At 34.2% G+C, this 25,019-nt stretch overlaps 1 protein-coding gene across 3 annotated transcripts in view; it reads left to right on the top strand.

The window, feature by feature from the left end:
* Positions 1 to 20,028, top strand: part of LOC101888454 (DNA-binding protein D-ETS-4) — a 100,225-nt gene extending 80,197 nt beyond the window's left edge. For all 3 annotated transcript variants that reach the window (XM_059126545.1, XM_059126547.1, XM_059126546.1), the window contains exons 2-5: positions 4,446 to 5,577; positions 8,751 to 8,911; positions 15,186 to 15,342; positions 15,762 to 20,028. In XM_059126545.1, coding sequence (XP_058982528.1) covers positions 4,446 to 5,577; positions 8,751 to 8,911; positions 15,186 to 15,342; positions 15,762 to 16,201 — 1,890 coding nt within the window. In that variant the 3' untranslated portion in view covers positions 16,202 to 20,028. The remainder of the gene's footprint in view (positions 1 to 4,445; positions 5,578 to 8,750; positions 8,912 to 15,185; positions 15,343 to 15,761) is intronic.
* The last annotated feature ends 4,991 nt before the right edge of the window (positions 20,029 to 25,019 follow it).

The following is a 25,019-nucleotide window of genomic DNA, read 5'->3' as shown; positions in this document are numbered from 1 at the left end:
CGGCTGAACTGATTTCGACAGTTCTCATTAATTTAGAATGGCCTCTTGGCAGGAAAGAAAAAACGTCTAAAAAATCGCATAAAAATATCTCTCTAAAGATGAAAATATTGATTTTGTAAATTTTCTCATATTTTTTCAATTTTGTCATATTTTTGGCATATTTTCATTTTGAATTAAACATTTGGTAATATTTCTGCAGCTAACAAAACTAAGTAGTTAGGATATCAGGATATCATATACAGATCGCATTTATGGCCCGATCCTTACGAAATTCTGCATGGGGATAAGATGAGGGTCAGAATAGAAGCCTACTATTTTTGGAGATGATCGCCATATATTTAGGGGTTGAAATAGAACAAAAAACTGTAAAATAGTCAGCAGGTCGTAATTATCGCCCGATCCTCACGCACATTTGAATGGGGGTTACCGGACATTGCAAAAGCCAAGCAGTTTTGGATGGCTATCCAAAAATATTCAATGTGTGAAATAGTTTGCCAACTTATGTCGACAAAATACGATAATGTCCATTACAGTGACGTTTTGGAGAATTCAGAAATACAGAAAAGACGCACTTCTGACTATTTCGTTGAAGAATATAGTCAAATGTCTGTATCTCATATAGATGCGTTTCAGTCAAAAACAAATAATAGATGTTAATCTTTTGCCACTTCTGAGAGATTATAGGTCTTTGGGAAATATTGGTTCCAGATCTAGGAAGACCATTTACGTGCAACATCTACCAATAAATTGGAAATGAGCAAATTAGTTTAAGTTGCTATTATTCGAAAATTAGAGAACGAAACCTGATGGTTTTCTTTTATAATTTGTCACAATATCTTGTGGAATTCTTTCGAGTATCTCGCCTATATAATCTGTATCGTTTATTATAGTGTTGTAGGGTATTCAACGGTCGGCCACGCTCGACTGTAGCCTTTGCTTACTTGTTTTGGATATATTTTTTCGTATTTTTTAACGCATACTATTGTTTCAATTTGACTTATAATATTGAAGTATACATTTTGTAATAATTTTTTACCTTACCATACAGGTTGGAGTTATTATATACAGATTGCAATTATCATCCGATCCTCGCGAAAATTTTCATAGGGGCAGGTTAGGCTCAGAAGGGCTAGGTCAATTGTTTTTAAAAATGTCCGCAACATATTTAGGGGTTGAAATGGACAACAACAACAAAATGTTCCTGATTTTGCAGCCGTTATAAAGGATACAAATAGAAACCAAAGGACACGAACAATCCCAAAATGGATTTGGACATAAGGGGACTTCTACTATATTGTAGTGTTGTAGGGTATCAAATGCTCGGCCCAGCACGACTTTGCTTATTTGTTTTTTCTGAGTTTTGCGCTTATCTCAATTTTTATATTTTTGTAGTTTAAAATGGGTTTTATCTGTGGTGGCTAAACATTGTATATATAGGTCTACTTATAACCATATAACAGTACCTTTCGATATTACTTTTATTTAATTTTTATTTTATTTTATTTTTTTTAAATTTTATTGAATGAAAGCAAAAGATGTCGGAAATAGCATCAAATTTTAGAATAAGTTTAGATTTGTTCGACTTTGTCACCATTGGCACGACCCAATGAAACCGTCACACACTGCCCGAATGTTGCTTTGCGGTATTTTGGCCCATTCCGGCGGATCACTTGCTTGAGGTAATCGATTATTCCAAAATACTCTAGACACAATAGTCCAACGGATTGGTATCCGAGATTTTGGTGGCCATTGTGCGCTGGATATGAAGCGAGGAACCTTATTTTCTAACTATTCTTGGGTGGTGCGTGTTGAGTGCGATGGTGCTGAGTTCTTTTGGAATGTCCAAGGTCTGCGGCCCTTCCAAATTATTTTCGCGAAAAATTTCGGCATTTATTCTGATCCCACTGTCAATTAATACGAGCGGAGAGTGACCACCGGCTGTTATGGCGGCCCATACCATCACCATGACTGGCGCTTGAATTCTGGTGGCCAAACGAAGGTGCACATTTTCAGCTGACCTCTTTGGCAAGTGAACACAATAATTTTGTTTCCTTACAAACTGTTGGACAACGAATGTTTTCTCATCGGTGAAAACCAAATTCGGCAGTTCACCACTTTCGGCCAAGCGAAGCAACTCTTTAGCACTTTTGAGTCTATTTTCTTTCTGTTGCGGAGTAAGTTCTTGCACTTTTTGAAGTTTCAATGGCTTCACCACCAGCTCATTTTTCAATATTTGCGGAATGGAATATTGCGATATGTTCAGCTCACGAGCCATTTTTTGGCTGGAGTGCTCTAACGATAGCCACTTGTATTTTTCCAGGCACATATTTCACGCTTGAATTCCATCACGAATAACTTTCTTCTGTCAAATTCAAACCTAAATGCTTTAGTACGCTTGTAACCAATATAATGAGCTGTCACTGGATTAATTTTAACAGCTGTTGGACGAGTGGCTTAAAAATGACAGCAGTCTGAAATCGGTTGCAGTTTTTTCATCTCTCCCTGCATTAATTATTCTAACAAATTGGAAAATACTAAAACTAATAATAATATTACCAAATGGTACTAACTGCTTTGCTCATCTTCTTCCCTCAACCATTTACACCATTTGCATCTATATCTAAATCTGAACTGATCTTGATGAAATTTGGCAAATGTATTTTTGGGGTGTATCTGATTTAAAATACAATTGTTGTGCAGTGCATATTACTCCACATTAAACCCCAAATCGGATGAAACGTATATATGGGAGCTATATCTGAACCAAATTTGAAGTACATGCATCTGGGCTGAATTCGATCGGATGTGGCGAAACCTATCCCATTTGGACGAATATTAGACATATGGTACACAATAAAATTGAAATCGGACGAAAATGCATATGGAAGCTATATCTAAATTTGAACCGTTATTCACCAAAATTACCAGACAATCTTCTGGACTGAACTTGGCCTTCTGTGTTAAAATTCATTTGATTTGGACTGGTATTTTAATTTGGCGCTCAATACTTATGAAATCGAATTACACCATATCCAAATCTGATTCGATTATCACCAATTTCAAACAAATTATTTGTGGAAAATTTCATCTCAATAAGACAATATATGCGGTCTCTGCTTTTTTTAGAGAAATGCGTGGATAGACGAAGGGGCATGCAGAAATCGACTCGGAATATACATGGACAGACGAAAGGGCATGCATAAATCGGCTCAGAATGTTATTCTATAAAGAGATATGTGGGTCTATATCCCACTTACAATAATTGTTTATCAGTGGTACAAAATTTAGAACCATTCGGTACATCTGTACGCCTGCCTTTCAAAAATCGACACAAAACTGAAATTCAGATAACATTTTTTTCATAATAATTAAGGGCTAAGTACATAAGAAGCTTGAAGTCATAGCTAGGCACATTAATGTCAAATTATAATGGAAAACGACGGCTGGATTTTAGTGCGGCTCTGTAATCCCTTTGCGAAATGTCACAAAATATGCCTAGCCATGACTTCAAGCTTCTTATGTACTTAGCCCTTTACTTTATTTGTTCTACAAACATCAATGAGATTTTTGTACATCTTCTTTCGAACTTCTAAAACCCTTTCTTCATTTCAAATCTCTATATCAATAGGGAAATCTATATATCATATCAATAAGGAACTGATGAGGATTGGTGGTTCTTTCTGAAACCTAGGTATTCCCTGCCTTATCCCCTGGTAAACATTACCATCTTTCTCCACCAATAAACGAACGTTGTTTTTATGAAAACAACGATAATGGGATTAAGCCTGACCATTTTACAACAACAAAATACTATGGTATCCCGAACAAACATGCCAACACTGTTCTATAACATGAATTTTCAAAATCCCTTCCTTATCTCAATGCTCTATACCAATAACTCATTTTTATTTAACACTACCGGGTCATCCAGGTTGTAAAAAATTATGTGCTACTCAGAACTTCTCTACAATTTTGGAATGTACTAAAAACCTTTTAAGTACAAAATCTTTACTCTATAATACATTTCCAGGTGTCTCTGATCTGTAAAACTTATCTGATAGTTACACCTTCTAATACAGTTTTGTAACCAATTTATACCCCAATTTTTGATCCAGGATATAGAAACTGCTAATAGGCTCTCGTAACGCTCAAACATAAATTGTAAAACTTCTTTACTTTTTTTACACGCTGTTTTTTGCACACCTCACCAACTCAAAACTAGCTTCGTTTTTGTTGTCGTCATTTGGTACCACCAAACTCCAAAAGTGTTAATTAACGACGACATCATTAAGAGCAACGACCTGCTGGGCAAAACAAAAAATACACTCGTCATTCAAACGCTTTAGAAGCCAACTATATATTTATACCCATTTTTAAATGTTGTTTGTTTCTAATAAAACATTTAATAACAATTTCGTTTCTTGCAAATTTTCTTATCGTTACAGATGCCGCAGACAGGCTGCTTAGTAGTACAAAATCCCCCATCTATTTCCACTGCATCAGTGCCAGTCCAAAGTAATTTTAATTTTAAATTGGAACTACAGCAAGAGGAACAACAACATTTCTCCGCTGCGAATAACAGCACAGCAACAACAACAACAACGAACGATCCCTATGCCACATATACTGATAATTTTGATCTATCGCTACTACCTCAAGATTGCTGTGCTGACACAGCTACAAACACAACAAAAGCCGAACCGCAATCATCATCACATGTACCGGCAGTAACGAATGCTCCTCATTCATCGACAAATCTCATAGATAGTATACCAACGACAGTTTTCAATTTCGACAAAACGGCGACGGATCACACAAATACGCAATTGTTAACCGTGCCCGATATTAAGGTGGAACAGACGTGGTCTTCGTGCCCCTCACTAAATACGATCAAGCAGGAACAAATCTATCAGAGTTATTTTCCCGCTAATAATCAGCAACAACAACGACAACAACAGCAACAACAACTCATTGCTCCGCCACCCGCATATCCCGCGCATATCTATCCATCGCCACAATCTAGCCCAGCTCAATCCGAATACGCTTTTCCCCAAACACAATTTTCCGGTTGCTACGAATCTTTGGGATCTTCACACAACTCCCTGTATGGCACAGCCTGCTCACCGTGTCCCTCAATCAAACAAGAACAATTGCACATTTTGCCACCCTCCCCGCCAGAATCCAGCTGTGATACACCCACACCACATTCGGCTAGCAGCAGTGCCAGCAGCAGTGTTGGTTTCGATTTCAAATCAGAACCTTTCGATTCGGATGTTGAAACGTTTCAAGATTTGAAAAACTCCCCCTCGAACAGAACAGACACAACAGTGCCATCCAACCGTGCACAGGTATCGGCCCAACGGCATTTCCAATGTCCAACGGACCACCAAGTATTACGTGAATATTTGGAGGATACAACGTTCCAGAGGAAACACAATCTGAAACCTTTGGCTCTGGATTCGTTTATTGGTGCCCTGGAAGAGGTTCGTGATAATTTCGAACCGGTCATTTCATTGGCTTTGGAACATGCCAAACGTGAGGCCGATGCTATCTGCGCTAAATTGCAAATATCTCAAGGTGAGTGATCTTATCCTTTCGAAAATATAATTACCTGAGAATTGGTTTAGTGGGTAGTATAAAAAATGTCAAATCTTTCGAAAAATCCTTTAAATATAGTCATACAAAAGTAATCGTATCGTATACACTAAATCCTAAGAAACAAATGTATAAATTTGTAATAAGTTTTGTTTTTTTCCCATTTTGATCGTTTCTTGGAAATTCTAGACAGTTGTTTATTAAGATCTTAGACGCAATTTTTTAGTTGACTATTTCCTTGTATTTTTAAAGGATTGGCATCAATACATCAAAACCTAAAGCCATTTTACCATTTTTGACCTTTAAAATCCACTCCTAACTACTTAATATGTTCTAAGATCTTGGGTAAATTTTTTCAGTTGATTGTTTACTAAAATTCCGCAAAATTTTCTAAAAGACATTAAACCTTGAAGATGAGGTTTTATTGATTTTAGGTGTCAGCGATTTTTATACATAATGGCAGGAACCAAAACTTTGGCTTCGGGAGCAAATTGCGATTTTTAACGACTTAGTAGGTATGGGCCTGATAATATGATAGTTTTTTTCATCAAATTTTCAAATCGTTGGGAGCTCAAAATAGCGAATTTGCAAGACATGGGAAAACGTCGGAATATTAGCGTTTTTTAGCCATCCACCAGCTTCTAGTGTTAGAACATTTATATATTTTTACAGTGTAATTTGTACATATATATATATATATATATATATATATATATATATATATATATATATATATGTATATATATATATAACTTAAATCACGATATTTTTTTTACCGGCCAAACTTTGTGTTTTTATTTCCTTCTTATGATTTATGACCTAGTTGTTATTTCCTATACCACAAGGTTGTGAGAATACTATGTCTTTTCATTTTTATGTAACAGGCAAAAGGAAACGAGATAGACTCACAGTTCTTTTTGATGATCTGCATAGAATCACATCACAAGTCCTTCCGACCATCCGAGTGTCAAAGTACAAGTCGCATTTATTTCCAGATCCAAATACAATTTGCACAAGTCATTTGTTTGGCCCAAGTACATGCCCTATTGAAATTGGAGGAAATCGGTCAAAGTTTAGATATAGGGTGAGATAAAAAACTGCAACAAAGTCAAATGCCATAATTTTTAATTCTTTTTTAAATTTTACTGAATGAAAGCAAAAATGTCGAAAATATCATAAAATTTTAGAATAAGTTTAGATTTGTTCGAATTGGTCATCTTTGGCACGAATTATGTTCTTCAAACGGCCAATAAAACGGTCACTCGCTGCCCGAATGTTGCTCTGCGGTTGGCCCATTCCCGGCGAAGCGCTTGGTCATTGTGCGCTGGAAATGAAGGAAGGAACCTCATTTTGTAACCATTCTTGGGTGGCGTGTGCTGAGTGCGAAGGTGCTGAGTCGAATTGGAATGTCCAAGGTCTGCGGCCAAAATGTTTGCCTGTCCAAGGCTTTAATACACCCCTTTCAGAATATTTTCGCGGTAATATTCGGCATTTATTCTGATGCTACGGTAAATTACGAGCGGAGAGATCACCATGGCCGGTGCTTGAGTTCAGGTGGCCAACTGAAGGTGCACATTTTCAGTTGACCTCTTTGGCAAGTAAACACGATCATTTTGTTTGTTTACAAACTGCTGGACAACGAATGTTTTCTCATCGGAGAAAACCAAATTCAGCAGTTCACCACTTTCGGCCAAGCGAAGCAACTCTTTAGTTCTTTTCAGTCTATTTATTGCGATATGTTCAGCTCACGAGCCATTTTTCGACCACTGCGACGCGGGCTTCGATCAGTTCGCTTCTTTACTTTTCGAACCATTTCTGCTGATGTTGCTGTTTTCTTCCGTCCACTTCTTTGACGTCGGGCTACGATGGTACGAGACACAAAAGATTTATTCACATTTAAATGCTGGAGTGCTCTAACGATACCCACTTGTGGTTTTCCAGCCAAATATAAAGAAATCACACCATCTCGCTTGAATTCCATCACGAATAACTTTTTTTCTGGAAAATTCTCACCAAAATGCTTTTGTACGCTTATAAACAATATAATGAGCTGTCACTGGAATAATTTTAACAGCTGTCGGCTTAGAAATGACAGCAGTCTGAATTTGGTTGCAGTTTTTTCATCTCACCCTGAGATTTGAGATCGGTTCAGATTTGTGTATAGGTCACATATTTATCTCTATCCGTTTTTTTTTTGTGCACTAAATGGTTAATATAAGTGCAGTAGATTTTGGCACATATGACCGAATTTAACCTGGAAGCAAGTGTGTCAAATTCGGTTCTCATATAGCTATAGCTCCTATTTATGTTGTTGCTACCATTTTTGTTCCCCACAGCCGTAATATACTCTCTAAAACAACGATATTTGTTGCAAGCAATTAGATACAGTATGGAAATATATGTGCTAATTTTTTTAGAGATTGGCTCAGATTTGGATGTTGCACCCATATATTTTTTTATCCGATTTCACGTTCATTGTGCAAAAAAAGTGATAAAGCATAATCCCATATATTAGTTACTTTTGTTCTCCAATTATAATTGATCTAAAGCCATACTAAACATTCAAAAACGATCATTGTTCGTATGATCTACTTCACACAAATTCCCAATATCAACCTATATTTGTTACGAGAATCTCTACTAAATATGAAAAGTGGTGTACGGTATCATAAGTCGGTCCTGCCCGACTTTTGGCCTTTCTTTACTGTCTTAAGAATTATTTTTCCGAGACCAGAGTAATATCAATATACCCAGAGCGATTAATGGCGATAGATGTGCTAAAACATGTAGCGTAATGAGTGTGGTCAAATTTAATGTAATTGTATTGCCTTCTATCACAATAAGAGTTTGTTCGTATTTTTTATCTTTTCAAATTAAAATAAAAAAATAAACTACTTTAGATTTCTTATGATTGATTAGCAATGAATCATAGTGAAAATGTTAATAAATGCTCTGCAAACGAATTCACACTTTGAGTCACGTATATGGTTTGAACTACAATGACCTTAACATACCAATTAGTGGCCTGGTTTTTCATATTTTATTGTTATAAGTCTTATTTGAATGACTCAAACTAACGGCTAGGCTAGAAGGTCACATTTTAGTTCTGCATAGCTTTATTTTAACGATACTTAATATGAAATTTTATTTTCTAGATCCCTCTGATTGGACACCACAACAAGTTCATGCATGGTTACGATCCACCATACAACAATTCGATTTGCCAATTATTGAGAATTTGGAAAATAAATTCAATGAGAGTGGAGCGGCTCTGTTGCAATTAACCGAAGAAGAATTCGTTCGTAGAATACCCGAGGTGAGTAAGAACTACTTTGGATTAATGAATTGATCAACTATTTATTACATAAACTCAAAAACTTAAGATTGTATAATAGAAGATATTATAGAATTCCACGAATGGAGACATAAACATACAAATTATCTTCAAAGATGGTATCAAATTTGCATTTCACGCACACAGACACACACATACAAAGATAAAAAGACAAGGTCGTATCACTATGAAATGGCGCGGCCATAAAGCAAAAGAAACCACAAAAAAAAACACCACCATCACTTGTGTATAGAATGAAACAAAAAAATACAACAAATATAAATTCCCCTTATATCTCCCCAAAAACATTAACAGATACCACAATCGGTAACAGCCAGAAGAAATTCATGAATTGTACAAAACAAAAACAAAAAACATAAGTTATGAAATCTTTAGCTGACGTCATTTGGACGCATTAACGGAGTTGGGCCAAAACGAAGAAAAAAATCAACAAACAAAGAAACCAACTCAAAGAGAGGGTAAGGAATATGATTAAAAAATACGGAGTAATAAACAAACTAAATGAAAGTAAAATAAAGCTTTCTTTTGTAAAAGCCAACCAACAACTCTCCCTTTATTGTTCAGAGAGAAAGAGACGAGAAGAGAAAGATGAGAGAATTGAGCACGGTTAGGAAACTTTTTTTTTTGGAAACCAAAACAAAAGCAATGAAATTACTTTCAAAATAAAACGATGAATAGTAGATGCGAAGAGAGCAAAGACTTAAGATGCAAACGTGATAAACACAAAAGACTTAAGGCACATGCACCAATTTAAAAACAAAAACAACAACACTTCCCCCACGAAATTGAAATTGAATTTGTGGCATTAATGTGGTACTGTCCATGTGCACTCTTCAAACTAAACACAAGGAAAAGGTCGAAAAAGTAAACGAAAACCTGGAGTTAGTAACCATGGTCATGGCTGGCTGTTGAATGCCAAAGAAAGAATGTTGTGAAGGTTGTTTAGTGAAACGCCAAGGTAAACGATGCACTCGTTAAACGACAGGGGTATGGCAAGTTTGAGAAATATTGGCTAGAGCGATATAGTCAAGAAATTAAGTAATTTACATGAGGAACATTCGGAGTCTGATAAAATCTGCGATTCAAGGTCTTGTATGCTCAAATGAAAGAAGTAATTATACAACTTTAAATTACGATACAACATGACGGAATACAGTGGTAACGCTTTTTAATGTTTTTCCTTCCTACGACCACTTTTAATAAATTAAGCTAAAATCTTCAGCATATATGTGTGTTAATATGCCAAGATCAGGGTGAAATTAAAAATATTCAAAAGCCATCACATTTGGATGTTTCTGGAGAGTCTAGAAGTGTGGATTTTTAATTGAAAGCTAGATGAAGGTGACCCCCTAAAAAGTGGAGTTTTGATGCAATTTTTAAAAGAGCCTTTATGAGAAATTTCTAATTAATTTAACATTTCTGAAATTTAATAGTTTATGTAGATTTTTATATTTTTTTTTTTAGAATAATTTCGGAAGCTTACAAGGGGGATTTTTTTATTTAAATTGAGAATGATATCGGAGAGCTTACAAAGGTGGATATATAAAGCATATTTGATAAGGTGGATATATAAAGTGGATTTTAAGACAGACATACTTTCCAAAAAAAATCCTTGAAAAGTCATAAAATACCGAGTATAGGGAGTTGTCGTTATGTTGGGTCCTATACGGAAACATGAACCTCTATTGGCATTTTTTGTCATAGGCCATAACACTATTAAAATGCGAAACTTAAAGCAATACTATTGAATAATGTCTCAAAAACATCAAAATTCTGAATATTGGGAAGTACCATTATATGGGAGCTATATACGTGGACTTCCACAGGCAAATTTCTGTCACAGGCTGTAGTACTCTTTACGATCTTCAAATACGAAATTTGAAACAATTATAGTGAATAATGTCGCTAAAATCATCAAACTTCTGAATATAGGGAGGTACCGATATATGGAGGCTAAGGCGTGGACCTGCGCAAGGAATTTTCTGTCACAGACTTTAGTACCAGTTATGAATTTGGATTAAAATCATGACTAAAATACCCCCAAAAACCCTTAAATCTATCGGTACAGCCCGGTTCTATCGTTATAAAGCCCAATTTCAATACCAAAAGTCCTACGGTCTAAACACACATCTGAGTAACTCCACTACTACTACTTTTTATTCGGAAGCTAGAGTGGTTTCCATAGACGGGGGGGTAGACAGACGGACATCCATCTGTAAATCGACATAGAATTTTATACAGATCAAGAATATTTCCAGGTGTTAAAAACGGAATGACAAACTTAGTTGGAATAAGCTATGGTAAGGCTATAGTAAAGCGGGTCGAAGCATGCGATACCCTACAACACTCTAATATGTTGTTTCGTTTTAAAAATAACGCAAATGTTACATCTGATTTTTGACTGGTGACATTCAATCGGTACGATAATTTCACACAAAAGTTTTGGGCCCTTTTGCCCGCTAAATTTAATCCAATGGTCAGTCAAAATGCTAGACTTCTGCTCTTATCTAAACTCCAACCTCATGCAGAATCTTTTAATTGTGATCTGTAGAGCGACTGCAATATTAGGAAAATTTAAAATTTTTGGTACATTTGAACTCCTAAAAATACACGTCTATACTATAAATAAATTAAATTTGACATAGATGATTGTAACACTCCTATGATATCTAGTATTGAAAATGATCTGTCCACGTTTATGTATAGCCCCATATAACGGTAACTGCTGCTTTTCGGGCTTTGTCTCAATTTTCCAACCGAATGCTGTAAACATATCGGGTTCTCAATGAGTGATTTAACTCCTCGCAAAATTGTCAATGTTGGTCCACTTTTTGGTATAGCCCCAATCTAGCGGTACCTCCCAATTTTCGATATTTCAAAGGTTTCAACCAAATTAGCAACAAATTTATGTTTCGGGTTCCCAGTAAGTAGTTGAACTTCTAACCAAATCAGTCATTACTTGACACAACGTTGTCAATACACTGAAATATCTCCATAATTGATACAATTTCAAGAATGTTCCTTTCTCTATAAATGGTACACATTTTAGATCCAAGTGTGTACACCATTTCAAAATGCCTCTTATTCTTAAGAACCCTTGTGTGGGAACTTCGCTACAACTCAGAGTTCTTTACGATTTTTTTATAATAATTGATAGAGATCCATTGTAGTTATTATCATACTATACCTTTTTATCGAGTCTTTTGGATAACTGAAAATATTTGTTTTTGAAAAAATAAATTTTTACCCAAGAATTGGGATTGGAAAGTTTTACAAATGTTACCTTGCTTCGATACCTTTACTCGGATAAAACATTGCATCCAATTGATATGTTCAAAACACCTATCTGACTTTCAGAGAAACCCTCGTTCCAGAAGCAACAACATCCAACGTATGTAGGTTGTTAGGCAAGTTTATTTGTTTGCAATCGTGGAGTGTTCAGTCCATCTATCTAACAACAACAATAGAATGCCATCATCACTGCCAAACAGATGTGTTTGTATTGTCTTAAACTTACGCCTAACATACATACACACATCGGAACACAGATTGTGGCCATATGCAGTTGAATGAAACCCTAAAGTACATTTAACCAGCAGCAGAAGCACAAGCTCAATATGCTTCTGGGCAGGCCATAATAAATGGACAAACCTAGACTTGAGATTTCTGAATGAAACAAAAATCAAAACACAAACTAAGCCAACGACCAGCAACGACATTGCAAGGTGAAAGTGAGTCGCCCGCCGTCTTCATCGCCAGCAACAACAATAACAACATAAAAATGCAGAATATGGAGGGAGAGATGAAGGCCAGTCATTGCTGGCGTTGTTGATGTTGTTACTATCGTCTTATCAAAATCAACATTCTCATAATCATCTTCACCATCAGCACAACAAGCCAAGACGTTGTAAATGTAAACAACACACTGATCAGCGTTAAAAATAACTTCTTCTTCATTTTGTTTTGAATCATCCAGCCTAAAGCTTGAACAGACTGCATACGAATGTGTATCGAAATGTTTATTTAACATTTTCCGGCATTGTGGCGGTGGAAATGAAGATTAAATTCGAATGAAATTTAAATTAGGGTTCATGTTATGCGCGTCACATTCTAGATCTTGTGTTTGTTTTTTGACACTCTCAGTAGTAGTTCTGCGCCAATATATGGCATGTTATTGCTGAGCATACATGTGTACGTACATACATGGTGAATACATCAGCCCACAATGCAGGGAATTATTTTTTGTGTGAATACAATTCAATTAATGCATAAAAACGCCATTGTTTTTCGTTTTTTTTTTTTTTTTTTGTGAGTTATAAATGCATTAAAAGAAAACAATATGTAGGAAGTTGCAGTTGTTTTTTCGATTCAAAAAAAATGTATTGTATATTATTTATAATCATTTTTAGGCCAAGTCCGTAGATCAATATATTATATTTGACAGACTTTTGCAAAAATTGCTATGAAAATAACTCTCAAAGTGCTTTTGAAAATAGGAAAATAATTCCAGGGAATGTCCTAAAATTAAAAATTCAAAACTTGACAACAAAATGTACAATAAGTTATTCTACAACATTATACTACTATTTATATATTTAGTACATACGAAGCATTTGCGAAGAAATGTTTTGCTTTTTGAAAAATTTGCGATATCAAACCAGTAAGGAAAGGGTGAGATAAGAAAAAACTGCAACAAAGTCAAACGCCATTTTTACATTTTTATTTTATTTATTTATTTATTAGTTTTTTTTGCAAAATGGTCAGGCTTAATCCCTTTATTATTGTTCTTTTTTTTTTTTTATGTTTATTAGTGGAGAACGATGGTAATGTTTAACAGGGGGTAAGGCAGGGAATACCTAAGTTTCGGAAAGAGCCATCAATCCTCATCAGTTCCCTAGTTTTTTGTGTGGGAAATTCTCTCCAGAAGTTATTAAAAAAAACCTACGACAAAAAACTTTTTTAGTGACGAGATCGTAAGCTTTTGAATTTTATTGAATGAAAACAAAAAATGTCGGAAATAAAATCAAATTTTAGAATAAGTTTAGATTTGTTCGAATTGGTCACTTTTGGCACGAATTATGGCCTTCAAATGGCCAATGAATCCGTCACACGTTGCCCGAATGTTGCTCTACGGTATTTTGGTCCATTCCCTGCGAAGCACTTGTTTGAGGTGATCGACGTCTTGGTATTTTTCAGTCCCAACCCACTATGGCCGACGCTTGAATTCTGGTGGCCAACCGAAGGTGCACATTTTTAGCAGACCTCTTTGGCAAGTAAACGCGATCATTTTGTTTGTTTACAAACTGCTGGACAACCAAATTCGGCAGTTCACGACTTTCGGCCAAGCGGAGCAACTCTTTAGCTCTTTAGAGTCTATTTTCTTTCTGTTGCGGTGTAAGTTCTTCCCCTTTTTGGAATTTCAATGTCTTTACCCCAAGCTTATTTTTCAATATTTGCCGAATGGAATATTGCGATATGTTCAGCTCACCAGCCATTTTTGGGCCACTGCGAGAGGTTTTCGATCAAGTCGCTTCTTTACTTTTCGAACCATTTTTGCTGATGTTGCTGTTTTCTTCCGTCCACTTCCTTGACGTCGGGCTACGCCGCCAGTATCACGGTAACGAGCGATGGTACGAGACACAAAAGATTTATTCACTTTTAAATGCTGGAGTGCTTTACTTGTAGTTTTCCATCAAAATATAAAGAAATCACACCATCACGCTTGAATTCCATCACAAATAACTTTTTTCTGGAAAATTCGCACCAAAATGTTCGCTTGAATTTATATAATTTATATTTATATATTTTTTGAACTTTCATGGGGAGGTACTGGAAAGTGTGGAGCGATATAATCCATTTTAAATTTTTGATCTAAATTTGACAAAAATTTTGGGATATACAAACTTTGAAACAAACTTCGAACCATTGTTATTTAAAATATTGACCTATTCTGTTGGCGGTACGAACATTAGAGGGACTGTAGAGCAAAGAGCCTCTCTGCACAAAATTCCTAACTATAATACTTCCACTACATACATTTTACATATAAGTCTTTGCAATTGAGCAGTTTATCTCTTGATTAGGTGATGAAATTCCTTTGTGAGCAAAATTAAAACTAGCGTAAACTCAGATGGTATTTTTTTTTTTTTTTTTTTTTGTTTTTTATTAAATACTTTTATTGCTTAATACTATACTTGCTTACACCGGTTAATGTTATTTTATTCTTTCATTTTAGGGTGGTGAAAAATTACATGCTCAATTGGAAATATGGAAATTGACGCACTCCGATAATTACCATCTAAATTCAATCAACAGCTGCGCACACCAACAAATGTGGACTCAAAATTCTATGCCTGCACTATACAGTCAAGACATGGAAGAAGATACCGAAGGTAATTTTAATTGTGGATTTAATTTTATTTTGCCACTTCAATAGAGTAGAAAAAAAAATAATTTTGCAAAAGTATTTTTCTGGTCAATGTAAATGTTTTTCTTAAATAATTTCATTTTTTGTGAAATGCATGGCTTCTTTCGGTGGGCTTCTGTGGTTAAAAGTTCGAATTCTGCAAAATAATAATCGAAAAATTTTGTAAATTAAAAATGTTTATTTTATTAAATCGCTCATAAGTCTACATGGACGATTTATTTAGAAGGCAAACAATTGTTGCCTCTAAAAATACGGAGAATCGCTTAACATGGTCAACTAAATTTATTGGCTTATTCTCATTTATTTCTTTATATTGCCTAAAATCAATTCTTTATTATTTTATATAAATTTATTTAATTTTTTTTATACATCTTTTCAAACTAGACGAAGATGATTTTCTTCCAAACGACAATCACACACCGAGTACGGGAAATAACCTCAACGGCCAGTATATGAACAATGAAGGTGCTACAACAAATGGTGGTGGTGGTGCTGGTACCAATCAAATGGTACCAACCATAAAACGTGCTGGAGCACGGAACGGAGGATCTCACATACATTTATGGCAATTTCTAAAAGAGCTCTTATCTGCACCGCATATCAACGGTACTGCCATCCGTTGGATTGATCGCAGTAAGGGTATTTTCAAAATCGAAGATTCTGTTAGAGTAGCTAAACTATGGGGAAAACGTAAAAATCGTCCAGCTATGAACTATGACAAATTGTCACGTTCGATACGTCAGTACTACAAGAAGGGCATTATGAAGAAGACCGAAAGATCCCAGAGACTGGTATATCAGTTCTGTCAACCCTATCATATGTGAATGCGAAGGAGCATCTGCCGATTCTCATATTGGATGTTTGAACATTTATTGAACAAGAAAAAAAAGGAAATATATTTATTTATTTATTCTAGTTTAAGATAATTTATTGAAAAACTTTATTTATTGCATATTTATTGAAATATTTATTTATTTATTCCATTATTTATTTATTTATTTTCCACACAAAATATTATTTATAAAAACATCACAATATTTATTTATTTATTACCGTAATTTAAGTGATGAATGTGCGAATATTAGCTTTAAGTTTATTTATTTATTGAAAAACTTATTTATTTTTGTTAACTTTAAATATGAAATACAGTAATAATTAAGGGACGTAGATCTAGAGACCAGGAATGAGATAGTTCATTTTTATATCCAAAGGATAGAGTTCATTATAGTGAATTTATTTTCAAAGCAGGAAAAGCTTTGCTTTAAGGCAATGAAAATTGATATGAGGGGATGGCAATCGAATGGCAAAGTCAGCCTAAAATCTTTAGAAATTTCAATGAGCTGAAGCTAACATAAACTCAAAAAAGTATTCAAGTCTTGTAAAAAGTGGAATGTGGAAATGAGCATTTAAGACTCAACAGTGTATATATATATTCTTGATCAATACAAGCTTCACTGCCTATTATGACATGTTTGTACACTAGCTTCCGTACGGAATGAAGTAAGTGGAAACATTAAGCTGAAATATTTTAGGTCCTCAAGACTCTTGGAATTAAAAATCGGACATATAGGCCCGGTGGGACATATAGCCACCAAATAGCAATACTATCCGATTTAAGATGTTTTTGGCATTTGCTGTAAATTGGCAGTTTACACTCCCAAACGACAAAAATCATTCTTCAAAAGAACTGACCACATAGATCCAAATTGGGTTATAGATCCCATATAACAATACCTTTCGATGATTTTCGGAATTTTCTAAAAGTTGGTATTTGGAGTTAACAATAATTCTCACCTTCTGCATATAGGCCACGCTTCCGTATAGCCCCAAAAAATGGAACCTCCCGAATCATATCTATATTTTTTAATAGAATTGTTTAAGCTTTGGTTTTCAAGTTGGTAGTAGGTATCATCCACTTTAGACGATTATTTATATGGCCCCAAGTTTTTGACAGCCCTTGTATAACGGTACCCCCCTATTTTAGATTATTATTGTCACATTTTTCAATTATTTTATATATTCTTTTTATTTCGCAATCCCATTTTTTCTAAAATATCTAACAAGAAATCGATTAGTGTATCTTAAAATTCCATTTCAATTTGCGGATTTGATTTATTTTTTATAAGATACATCTAACTGGAATACAATCGCTTTTATAATTTATTTATCTCGGTTTGTACATTTTTACCCCATTTAATGTTACTGATGTTTTATTTTCCATTTATTTGGCACAAAAACTCCTCTCGTGAGAAAAATAATCAGTGGCCCATGAGAGTTGATTAAAAGAAATTGGCCAATATTACCCACCTTTGTTGGCTTCAAACTTATTGGGAAAAGTGCTTCACGCTTTTTGTTACATCCCACACCAGAGGGCAAGTTTTCAAAAAATAAAGGAAAACGCATTAAGTTCGGTCTTTGAGTTAGTCTTTTCGGCGACTTTGTATACCACCATTTGGAAGGAATTTGTAAATTTTCAAAAAAAAAAAATCTGTTGAAAAATACAACTAAAATGCTATAACTACGTAATATAACGAGTTACCTTCATATTGGGCCTATACGAAGACATAGACAATTACGATGTTCATATACCAAATTTGATACAATTCCGGTGAATATTGGCGCTAAAATGATCAAAATACCGAATATAGGGAGATACCGGTATATGGGGGCTATACAAAAACGTTTACCTATTTATTTTCCAAATTTGACACATTTCTGGGAAAAAGTGTGACACAAATCATAAAAATAAGGAATATCTGGAGGTACAGTCATATAGATACTATACCAGGATCTAGGCTTATATTGACAGTTTTTTTGCAAGGATATTTCTTACATTATTGGGCCTATACGAAGACATAGACAATTACGATGTTCATATACCAAATTTGATACAATTCCGGTGAATATTGGCGCTAAACTGATCAAAATACCGAATATAGGGAGATACCGGTATATGGGGGCTATACAAAAACGTTTACCTATTTATTTTCCAAATTTGACACATTTCTGGGAAAAAGTGTGACACAAATCATAAAAATAAGGAATATCTGGAGGTACAGTCATTTGGGGACCATACCAGAATCTAGACCTATATTGACAGTTTTTTGCAAGGATATTTCTTACATTATAGGTACACCTGCTGCCAATTTACAGTAAATTCATGTTAAAATTGTCTACCAAAAAAACTTAAATCTGTCGGTACAGTTATATGGGGATTTTAAATACCAAATTTCCAGCAGGACTAACACACATCTGAGTGACGGGAGGTAGCGTTTTATGGGGGCTATACGAAGACGTGGACCTGTACACACAATTTTCTGTCATAGGCTGTAGTATCCACTTCGAACTTCAAATACCAAATTTTAAAACATTTCCCGTGAATAATGTCGCTTAAATCACCAAAATACCGAAAAAAGGGAGGTACCATTATATGGGGGCTATACCAAAACGTGCACCTACATCACACATTTTTAATACCAAAAGTTCTGCAGACATAATACACATTTGAATAAAATTTTATCAACCTACTTCATTTCGTTGGAAAACTAGACTGATTTCCACAGACAGACGAACATCGCTAAATCGACATAGAATTTTATGCTGATCAAGAATATATATACTTTGTGGGGTCTGAAACGTATATTTCGAGGTGTGACAAACTTAATGTACCCTCCATACTATGGTGGAAGGTATCAAACCCAAAAAAACCCGAAAAATCTTTCATAAAATATGCTGTACAAAATCGTGGACCTAAATTGAGCATATTCTGCATAGAGTATTTAAATCACAGAAACCAAAAAAAAAACCAAATTAAATTAATCACTTGAAAATTTTAGTACAGCACCCAAAATCGTTGTTTGGGGCTAAATGTAGGACTTCAATTAAATTTTTGAATAAAGTTGTGTTAGTAGTTTTCATATACAATTTACCAACGATTTGTAATGCATATATCCTACAGAAAATTTTAGAAATTATTATTTTTCTATTTATTAAAAAGTAATAATTTATATGATTTTGCCTTGACCAAATTCAGACATTAAAAATATACGCCTCCCTTATCTGTAATTTGCTTAATTCCAATTTTTTGTTTTTATTTAAATTTTTGTAAATGTTAATTTGCCAAACAGAGATTAAAAAAAAATATATTCATTTGAAACAAATAGCATTAAATTGATATAAATGTTTACCATAAAGATATGTCATTCCTGGTCATAAATATGATTATTCAATAACAGTCTCAGTAGCATGTTTCGCCGTTTTTTGATTCGTGTTTAAGCCAAAACGTAATAGAATCAAATAAAATGTGTAAATAACCAAACAAACACACAAATACACGATGACAACAACAACAACATCAACGAAAGAGAGCAGAAGAGAAAAACGTTAAACTTTATTAACCAAATGTTAAACTAATTTGTTTTAAATGAATAAATATATCCATGATATATGATTTGTAAACAAAAACGACAACAAAAAAACGTGAAATAAAATACGCATACATAAATAAGTTCTATGAACCAACAAATATTTGCCGAACACAAATACGTTGAAAGTGACATTTTCTAAAATGCTGCAATTGTGCAAACACTTGCTAGCGTTTTTTTATGTAAATAGTTGACAAACAAAAACCCAGTGTTATAAAAATAAGAATTGAACACAAATCTGCCATACTCAAACATTCTGTAAGTCTAACTTTATATGAGAGCAACACATGGGCTGGGTAATACAGAATCTTTGTGGAGCAATATAATTAAAATTAATTATAGACATCTCCTCAATTATCAAGTCACTAATTATATTGGGATCATTAATTGTCATCCCATGTGTAGGACATATAAAACAACATAACAATTATTTATTCATTTATTTATTACAAGCATAAGGTGTCGGTTATTTATTTGTGTAAAAAACTATTTTTATTTAAAAACAAAAATGGGTTTATTTATTTGTTTCCAAGAAGTGCTCTTAAGGAATACAAAATTAATTTATTAAATAATTTAATTTAATAACTTATTTACTTATTTTAAGGGAATTCCTTTTTTCCTCGTGCAATACATACCATACATTTTCAATTTTTGCATTTAAGAAAATCAACAAATTGCCAATTAAATTATTTATTTATTTATTCCAGGTTAAGTAATAATTTTTGTGTATCACATAATTTGTGTAACACAAGTCAAAGATAACAATTTATTTATTTATTTGATTCATTTTGCAATATGAAACCATTGTTGTGTGCCTAAATATTTGTATAATATTTTTTTTTTAATATTTATTTATTTATTTCGCCAATATTTATTTAATTTATTAAATAATTTTATTTATTTGTTAATTATTTATTTGCTACACAAACAAAAAAATATAAAATTATCCCTATTTTATAATAGAAATATATTTCTCCGATTTTGAAAATCATGTGCATCTAATATTTCTATTCTAAAATATTTTGGGATAATTGATAAACTTTTATACTCAACAATCGTTTGCCAACATCACCTGGATGTGCGAAGAGTGCTTATTTATTTCTAGCTTAAGTTATTTATTAAAAACAATAAAACGATTTATTTATTTATTTAAAATAATTTATTCTCTACATATTAATTTTTTTCTATTTATTTCCATTTCTGTAACTTAATAATTTATTAAATAAAGTTTCCATTTCTAAAAAATGTTTAAATGTCATTATTTTATGTTTAGCGGAAATGTAAAAATATGTCAAAAGTCGGGCGAAATGACTATACGACCACTGTGCATCAAAGACATAGAAGTGTAAAGATAGGACAAGTCAAAGTTAAAATATGGCAACCCTGTGATAATACCTCTGTTGTTACAATATCCTAACAACATAGTTACCAATGTTAACTGATTTAAACCGCTAAGGCAAATACACATTTTTGGAAAGGTCTATGGAATAAAATTTTGAAACCAAAATTTTGGATTTTTCAATTTTTATACCCTCCACCTTGGAAAGGAGGGTATATTAACTTTGTCATTCCGTTTGTAACATCCTTAAATATTAGTCTTAGACCCCATAAAGTATATATATTCATAATCAGCATAAAATTCTAAGTCGATTTAACGATGTCCGTCTGTCTGTCTGTCCGTCTGTCTGTCTGTCTGTTGAAATCACGATACAGCCCACATTATCTGACGTAGAGCGCCAAAATTTAGCAGAGCTATTTGCATTGTGTCTAGGATGGTTGGTATTGAAAATGAGATATATCGGTCCACGTTCTGGTATATTCCCCATATAACGGTACCTCCGAATATTCGGTATTTTGATGATTTATACCACATTTTTTCACTGATTTGTCTAAAAATTGGTATTTGTGGGTCATAATGGGTCCCTGAGCGTGTGGCAAAACATTGCATGTATAGTGGTATAGCCCCCATATAAAGGTACCTCCCTATATTCGGTATTTTAGTTTTTTTTTTTTTGCCACATTTATTCACGGATTTGTCTAAAAATTGGTATTTGTGGGTCATAATGGTTTCCAGCTCCGGTGGCGAAACATTGCATGTATGGGTCCATGATTTGGTATAGCCCCCATATAACGGTACCTCCCGATATTCGGTATTTTGATGGTTTTTGCCACATTTTTTCACTGATTTGTCTAAAAATTGGTATTTGTGGGTCATAATGGGTCCTAGTTCGTGTGGCGAAACATTGTAATTATAGGTCCACGTTTTGGTGTAGCCCCCATACAACGGTACTTCCCGATATTCGGCATTTTAATGGTTTTTGCCACATTTCTTCTAGTGTTTCTTTTACCCTAAGGTGGAGGGTATTAAAAGTTTGGCCCGGCCGAACTTAATGTTTTTTTTTTACTTGTTTATTTGTTATTCGTTTCTCTTATTGTGGTTTTTATATTAACCTGTCTCTGCCATGATCTGTCACTCTATGTATTCAAGAAACAAAGAAACAAACCATTTGCTCAAAATGCATTTTGTCTAGTCTTTACCATTTTAGGTCTTTGTGTGCATGTTTAGTAGAGCTCCCGTCACCAGTATGACTTGATAAGAATTATACTAAGAAATATTTATTGGAGCAATAGATATACCGGACCGTGTTTCACCAAATGTTAAAATTCTGTTGAATATGAAAAAATCTATTTAATTTGGGCTGATCTTACATATATGGTGAACAATAACCGTAAAATCGGATGAAGATGTATATCGAAACTATAAAAAAATCTAAAACGATCTCGATAAAATTTGACAGAGGTATTTTTGAGCTCCATGAGTTATTTCGTACCAAATATCATCCTTGAGGAGCGCATACTACTTATGTGAGGACTTAAAACCCCAAATCGGATGAAACATATAAATGGGGGCTATATCTGAATCGACTTTCACCAAATTTGAAGTACTTGTTTCTAGGATAAATTTAGTCGGAATAGACAAAAATTAGGTCATTTGGGCTGATACTAGCTATTGGTGCACAACAAGCCTGATATCGGATTAAGATATATATGGGAGCTGTATCCAAATCTTATCCGATCTCGATAAAATTTGACAGAAGTATTTTTGAGCTCCATAAGTTATCTGGTATCAAACATCATTCTTGTGGAGTGCATATTACGCATGTGAGGGACTTAAAACCTTAAATCGGATAAAACATATATATGGTAGCTATAGCTATATATTGGAGTTCAATAAAATACTGAATACGACACATCATTTTCGATAAAGACATAATATGTTTAATTATACCTTTCACCACATACAAGTATTTGAAATTTGATGAAAATCGGTTCATATACTTGTTTCTGAGATAAATTACCAAAATTCAGTTCATTTAGAGATATATGTGGAAGCTATATCTAAATTTGAACCGATTCTCACCAATTTCAATATGGTTCCTCCTTGGGCTAAACAAACATTGTTTTGAAAATATCATCTCAATCGAATGATAAATGCAGATCGCATGCACAGACGGACTGACATGCATAAATCGACACAATGTAATTTTATGAAGATTCTCAAAAGTAACTTAGGGTCTACCTGGCTTCCTCCTTCATGGAACAAAAAAATGCACAAAAACATAACACCCTTAACAGTACGTGGTGTAAGGTACAATAAACATATGATGTCTTAATCGATAATGATCTGTCATATTCAGTATTTGATTGAACTCTAATATGTAATATATACAGGGTGAGATGAAAAACTGCAACCAACTTCAAACTGCAGTCATTTCTAAGCCACTCGTCCAACAGCTGTTAAAATTATTCCAGTGACAGCTCATTATATTATTTACAAGCAAACAAAAGCATTTTGGTGAGAATTTCCAAAAAAAAAAAGTTATTCGTGATGGTATTCAAGAGTGATAGTGTGATTTCTTTATATTTGGCTGGAAAACCACAAGTGACTATCGTTAGAGCACTCCAGCATTTAAATGTGAATAAATCTTTTGTGTCATGTACCATCGCTAGTTACCGTGATTCTGGTTGCGTAGCCCGACCTCAAGGAAGTGAACGGAAGAAAACAGAAACATCAGCAGAAATGGTTCGAAAAGTAAAGAAGCGACTTGGTCGAAACACGCGTCGCAGTGACCGAAAAATGTTTCGTGAGCTGAACATATCGCAATATTCCATTCGGCAAATATTGAAAAATGTTACCCCGAGCTCATTTTTCAATATTTGCCGAATGAAATATTGCAACATGCCATCGAAATTCCAAAAAGTGCAAGAACTTACACCGCGGCAGAAAGAAAATCACTCGAAAGAGCCAAAGAGTTGGCCGATTTTGGTATTCTTCGATGAGAAAACATTCATTGTCCAGCAGTTTGTAAAAGAACAAACAAAATGATCGTGTTTACCTGCCAAAGAGGTCAGCTAGAAATGTGCACCTTCAGTTGGCCACCAGAACTCAAGCGCCGGCCAGGGTGACTTAAAAACTTATTCTAAAATTTGATGCTATTTCCGAAATTTTTGCTTTCATTCAATAACATTTAAAAACAAGTAAAAAAGTTGTAAGTTTGGCCGGGCCGAACTTTTAATACCCTCTACCAGTTGGTACAAATTTGACATTTTCCAAAAAAAAATAAAATCCGTTAAAAATTCTGTTAAAATCTTAAAAATACCGAATGCCTATACGACGACGTGGACCTGCATAGGCAACTTTTGTCATAAGTTATTACAATATTTAAATGCGAATCTTGAAAATCATCAAAATCATCAAAATAACGAATATAGGGGGTACCGTTATATGGGGGCTATACGAAGACGTGGACCTGCACAGACAATTTTCTGGAATGGGCTGAAGTATTCATTGCGAACTTCACATGAAACAATCCAGGTAAATAGTGTCCCTAAAATCATCAAAATGCCGAATATCGGGGGGTACGGTATATGGGGGCTATATGAAGAGGTGGACCTACATGGCCCATTTTCTGCTTTATGCTGCAGTATCTATTACGAACTTCAAATACCAAATTTGGAACAATTCCGCTAAATAATGTCGCTAAAATCATGGAAATACCGAATATCGGGGGGTACCGTTATATGGGGGCTACACGAAGACGTGGACCTGCACAGATAATTTTCTGTCTTACGCTGTAGTATCCCTTAAGAACTTCAAATACCAAATTTGAAACGATTCCGGTAAATAATGTCGCTAAAATCATCAAAATACCGAATA

The sequence above is a fragment of the Musca domestica genome, unplaced genomic scaffold (genome assembly GCF_030504385.1).
Source record: "Musca domestica strain aabys unplaced genomic scaffold, Musca_domestica.polishedcontigs.V.1.1 395, whole genome shotgun sequence".
NCBI lineage: Eukaryota > Metazoa > Arthropoda > Insecta > Diptera > Muscidae > Musca > Musca domestica.
The sequence above is the reverse complement of the archived record's forward strand: the minus strand, read 5'-3'. Positions and strand labels throughout refer to the sequence as shown.